Source organism: Nannospalax galili, unplaced genomic scaffold (genome assembly GCF_000622305.1).
Source record: "Nannospalax galili isolate Female #2095 unplaced genomic scaffold, S.galili_v1.0 scaffold281, whole genome shotgun sequence".
Classification (NCBI taxonomy): domain Eukaryota; kingdom Metazoa; phylum Chordata; class Mammalia; order Rodentia; family Spalacidae; genus Nannospalax; species Nannospalax galili.
Genome location: NW_008349068.1, coordinates 7,407,358 through 7,413,281, shown reverse-complemented (window position 1 = coordinate 7,413,281; position 5,924 = coordinate 7,407,358). Strand labels below are relative to the sequence as shown.

Genomic DNA, 5,924 nt, shown 5'->3' with positions numbered 1-5,924 from the left:
TTTTATGTGTATGAATGTATTGCTTGCATGTATGTAAGTGTACCCATGTCATGCAATGCTTACAGAAGTCAGAAGAGGGTGTCGGATCCCTGGAACTGGAGTTAGGACTCCTCTATAAAAGCAACCAGTGCTCTTCACTGCTGAACCATCTCTCTAGTCCCAGAAACATTTTCTTAACAAGATCCATTTTCATATTTTAATGCCTTACGTATGAATGTATTGCTTGCATGTATGTAAGTGTACCCATGTCATGCAATGCTTACAGAAGTCAGAAGAGGGTGTCGGATCCCTGGAACTGGAGTTAGGACTCCTCTATAAAAGCAACCAGTGCTCTTCACTGCTGAACCATCTCTCTAGTCCCAGAAACATTTTCTTAACAAGATCCATTTTCATATTTTAATGCCTTACATTTGTATAATTCTGTACAATGTTCAAAATGCCTACTTTAGTTCATTTCAAATGGTCCTTAGTTTTTCCTTTAATTGATGGATAATAAAACCAGTACTCAGGGAGCTTAAAAAAACTAATGCATGATAAATGCCAAGCTTACTTTATTGAGTGTTAGTATATTTCAAGCACTATGTTGGGGCTACCTTGTGTCTCATTTAAAACTCATACTAGCCTTAGGAGGAAGGTTCAGTAATAGTCATATTACTCTAACCCTTATCCTACAGCTGTTCAGCTAATAAATGCCAGGGTGCTTTTAGCCCAGACGTTCTGACTTTAGAACCCTCTCACATACTTAGAATCATGGTGTCATACATTTGACTTCCCAGTACTTATTAAGTTTTTTCCTTTTCTTCTCTAATCTTAACATTTTTCTTCCTTCTCTTGCCACTAATTCTGATAATACAAAACAACTCAAACAGGCATGGCTGTGGGTAGGATAAGGGAGGCATGCTTCCCTTCTTGGACAGCATGAATTGAAATAAGAGTGGGATAATTCTTCCTGTGACTTACTAGGTCCAAGGCAGCAGCCAAGATGGATGCGTCAGGAATTGTCCCTGGCTCACAGCAGTTTAACAGAAATTGAAAGCGTTTCATGCCTTGTCGAATTGCTCCAAGATTCACCACATTTTTGCTCTTTCCGCCATCTTGGCTGGGAGGAAGGTGGTCATCGAAACTGTGGCAACCTGTAGGGGTTGAGTCATTGCAGAAGAATGAGCAAAACAGATCAAAAAAAGTTTCAAAAATATACCGATATGTTTTCTGTAGTGTTGGCTTGAAAACTTTCTCTCTGTTCTTTGTACCTCTCAAATGCCCACATTGAATACATTTTGACTTGGGGGAATTGTTGTTGCATGACAGTTGAGAATTCAGGGTTTTGCCAAACAACTTAAATGTAGAGTCTGATCACTTTGGAAATGGGTCTCTAACACTGGTGCAAGCTCTTGGCATAGCTCAAAATAAGCACGAAAAAGAAAGTAAGTTTTAGTCAACCTACAAGGTGACACACCAGTAGGGAAAACACTCTCCCTCTCTCAGCATCTATCAATTGCCAATAGATCCTCAGCTCCAACTGGGACTTCCTGCCCACTTCCCCGATTCATGGTGGACTCTCTCTGGCTTGGGTTTGTACAGGTCTTGTACATACTGCCATTAAGTGTTGTGGGTTCATATGCACAATTACACTGTGGTGACCATACAACACAGTTTCCTTGTAGATGTATACCCAAGAGTGCTTGGGAAACAGATTAGACTCGACAAGTCTTTAAATTGTATGAAATTCTTGAATCGATAAAAGTATTTTTAAAAAGCATAAGTTGAATGTTAGTTGAAGAGGGGAGTAAAAAGAAATTAAAGGGATGACAAGAACTCAACTACTTTGTCATCTTTTCCATGAAGAGAATAATCCACAAATGGGAAAGTACATTTTGTCTTTGTCAAGGCAGCTATAATGAAATACCATAGGCCAGCTGACTTTTTTTTTCTGTGTATGAGTGTATTGCCTGGATGTATATAACTGCAACCATGTTGTTCAATGCCTGTGGAGGTCAGAAGAGGGTATCAGATACCTTGGAATTGGTGTTGTAGATGGTTATTAGCTTCCATGTGGGTCTGGGAACCAAACCCAGGTCCTCTGGAAGAGCAGCATGTGCTCTTAACTGTTGAGTCATCTCTTCAACCCCTCCCCCAACCCCCCGCTGACTTTTAAACAACTAACATTTGCTTTTTATAGTTCTGAGGTCTAGAAGTCTGATGTTGGGTTGAAGTTTTGTTATATTCTTTCTGGTTTGACTGTGTCCTCAAACAACCTTTCTTTGTATAAGCACAGAGAGATCTCATCTTTTTCTATTTTCTATGACAGCATTAAAATCTCATCATGAGTGCCTAGAGAGATGGCGCAGTGGTTAAGAGCACTGACTGCAATTGCAGAGAACCTGGGTTTGATTCCCAGTACCCACATGATGACTAACATCCATCTGTAACTCAGATGCCTTCTGACCTCTGCGGGCATTGCATGACACACGTGCACTTACATACATGCAGGCAATACACTCATCACACATGAAATAAAAATAATAAATAAAAATATTTTTTAAAGTCCCATCATGAATATACGACTTTCATGATCTCATCGCAATCTAATCACCTTTCCAAAGCCCTACCTCCAAATGCCACCATACTGTGAATTAGAACTTTGTAATATGAATTTTGGGTGGATGTAAACATGCAATCAGTAGCATATGGAAAAGGTTCATTAAGAATTTCATTCATAAAAGGTTCATTCATCACCCTGAAGGCTTTGGGTTTAAGTTGCAAGTCCAGTGTGCAGAATGAATATGGAAATATGGTCCTAGCACCAGCCAGGTGAATCCAGCCAGCATGGCACATACCTTAGGACATACTTTAGTTTCATTCTCATAAAACTAATACCGCAGCAATGTCACTATAATACTGCTAGTTCTGAACACTAGTGAGCTTGAGAGACACCACAAGGGATGGGAACAGCGTGAAAGAACTGAAATGACAAAGTTGATGAAGACTTGGTTGTCTGGAAGAGCCTAGGATGGTTTTTCCCCTTTTGTATTGGAAATCAAATCACATATTAGACATGTACGCTACAACAGACCCATGCTTCCAGCCAAGGAGGATGTCTGAATGTCTGAAGCCTCATATTGAAAGTCTTGTCTTCTCTAGTCAAATTGTCTTCCTAAAGAGACAATTAAGTGACTAGGATAATTTTTATGATGGAAATAAGCATAACAACACCGCACCTTTGTGAAGAACATATCGTGATAAAGTAAGTGGCAGTGATCCTTTTGACAGAGTTACAAAGATATGAGAGATTTACTTTTTGGTAAAGTTTGATGATGTCTTCATAATGAGATGGGAAAATATTCATTGAGTATGAGCAAGTTAATTGTATGATTTGTTGAAGAGCTAGATCCACAAATTATTAATTAAAACAATCAGCTAGAAATTTGTTAGGAGTTATAATTTTATCTTTTTCCTGCTCAAAAATAAAATGAACGACTTGGATGGAAATATGGAAACGTGAGTCTCTTTAGATGGATAGTCAAAGCACAGTTATAAAGTAGAAAAGATTCAGAATTCAACTTGGTTTGGATTCAGTCTTTTAATTTCTTGGACAAGTGATCGAACTATCCTCTAAGTTGATAAAATAATAAGCTTTATGAAATGAAGACTCTCTAAGAGCTATATCAAAACATATCACAACATTCATTGATGTGAAGATGAACTGGAAAAAGCTAACCAATATAAACCATGTATGTGATGAAAAAACCGATTACGTAATTTTAAGTTCTGTCCACATATTTGCTGAATCCCTTAATAATACTATCTACTACACTGATGGATTTCAAATATGGCCTACCACATTCCATATGAAGCTCTGCATTTTAAAAGCTCTTCATCTGCCTTCAACACAAAGGAAATGGAATTAGGTGGAACTAGAGAAGCTCTCATGGAAGGAAACCTAAAGAAACCAAAGATATTTAGCCAAAAGAGAACAAAAGAGGAAACAGGAAGTAAGAGGTGGTGCAGTATTATGCGTGCCTACTTACGTGTATATGGTTACAAACACCATCTCTAGGTTAATCGATCAATTATGAGCAAATACATATTCAGATTTTAAGGAAAGAGTCCCTAACAATTAAAGCTGCCTGGCTCTGGAACAAGTTGCATTGTAAAGTTACATACTCCCACTCAGTGGAAGTGTGTAGAGGGAGGACGGCCACCTGTCAGCCGTGCAATAAGCAGAATTCCAAAGTAGAGGAGGGGGTGGATAGAAGGTTCTGTGACTCCCAGATTTTAATAAAGGACAGAAGAGAAGAAGAGGCTGTGTCTTATTCTCTGCACATTCAGTGCCCACCAGGGGGTGAGGAACACAATACAGCTTCTGTGAATGTCTTTTCAGTCAGACTCACAATAGAAAAGCTATAGATAGAAATAAAAGACACATATGAGGAACAAAGAAAAAAACACTAGAGATATAAATGACCATTTTTTTAAAGGAGACAATTTCAAATAAAAAATTTCAGAAATAGAAACAAAAGAAAATGGAGGAGTTACTTTAAATACATGAAATCAGATGAAAGCTGAGTGGAATTCTTAGTCAATGTGACACTTACCAAGACGCTTGAAGAAATTCTCCTCCTCCTCTCTCCCGTTTTCCATTCCACTCCCTGGCCCACCTTCAGAAAGCTTGACAGCACTGGTAAACTTGACCTGAGAAGAAAAGGAAAGTCATCAGATATCCACATCCAGAGACATGTCTTGGCTTGCACTAGCCCTAGATTTGATAGATGAATTAGGACATAAAGATGACTTCATTCTTCTGGATTCCACATCTGGTGAGTGTGCTCAGTGTAGTCCATTCCCACGTGCCAAATAAAAGATGTTACTATATAACTGCAGGTGCAAAGGAGGGCCAGGTCAGAGATCAAAAGCTGAATGTAAAAATAATTTAGTGAACAAAAGATACTTGTAATGCTTTATTCGGATAAAATTCAAGCTCAAAGCCACATTCATCCTGATGAATACAACTGCAATTGAGAATCAGACCAAGGAGAAAGACAGCCAGACTGACTATTTTAAATTTATAAATCAATTTATACTGTGTACTATAATGGGTACTCTCTCTTAGAATTGAATCTAAGAACTTATTCATGCTAAGCAAGTGCTCTACCAATGAGCTGCACCTCTAGTCCTCTTTTTTGACTTATTTTATGGAGTCAAAGACTCACTAAATTGCTCAGGCTGATCTTGAACTCCCTGTGTAGTCCAGGTTGGCCTGAACTTAAGATCCTGCCCCTTTAGCTCAAGTAGCTTCAAAGTAGCTGGGATTATAGGCTTAGGCAGATCTGGCTTTGTGTTTCCTTTTAAGCATTGATATGTATTCTTGACTTTGGGTTTAGGCCAACAGACCATAAACAACTCAGCACAAAAAGGAAGGTATGAGGCAGGTAGGTTCTAAAACTCAACCGATATTTTAGCAAAAAAGAATGTGGCATAAGAATTCTAAATACATTTCCTAAATGTTCTGTCATCTTGTTATAATCCTTTTTATAATTTCAATATATTGTGGCTAAAACAGACTAAGTAGAACTTGGTGTTAGTAAGATTCAAAAGAAGAATGTCAGCAAATAATACGTGTATAAAGGAATGCAATTCATACTGAAAAGTCGATATACAGGGAACTAAGTCATGAATCCTTCATAGGGAAGATTCTTACAGGGAATAAATTTTGCCAAGAATTAACCTGTCCCAAATCAGATGCTAATGAATCACAGTAGTGTGAAGAACACTTAGAATAGTTATAGTGAGCTTTTGTGTTCTTTTGGATAGGGAAAATGGTTCAGAGAAGGCAGTGAAGAGGATCAATTGGTATATATGTGTATATTAAATGTAAGAAGATTCACTGTAGAATTATTGGATCCTAGGAAAGGCACTTGAGATGT

The 5,924-nt window shown here is 38.1% G+C and overlaps 1 protein-coding gene across 11 annotated transcripts in view; it reads right to left on the bottom strand.

Annotated features, from left to right (window-relative positions):
• Nucleotides 1–5,924, bottom strand: part of Unc80 (unc-80 homolog, NALCN channel complex subunit) — a 232,591-nt gene that overhangs the window by 156,325 nt on the left and 70,342 nt on the right. For all 11 annotated transcript variants that reach the window (XR_607706.1, XM_008846230.1, XM_008846234.1 and 8 more), the window contains exons 21-22: nucleotides 4,596–4,692; nucleotides 961–1,133 (exon numbers count right to left, since the gene is read on the bottom strand). Coding sequence is in view for 10 of the 11 variants with exons in the window: in XM_008846230.1 (XP_008844452.1) it covers nucleotides 961–1,133; nucleotides 4,596–4,692 (270 nt within the window). In the remaining variant the exon portion in view is untranslated. The remainder of the gene's footprint in view (nucleotides 1–960; nucleotides 1,134–4,595; nucleotides 4,693–5,924) is intronic.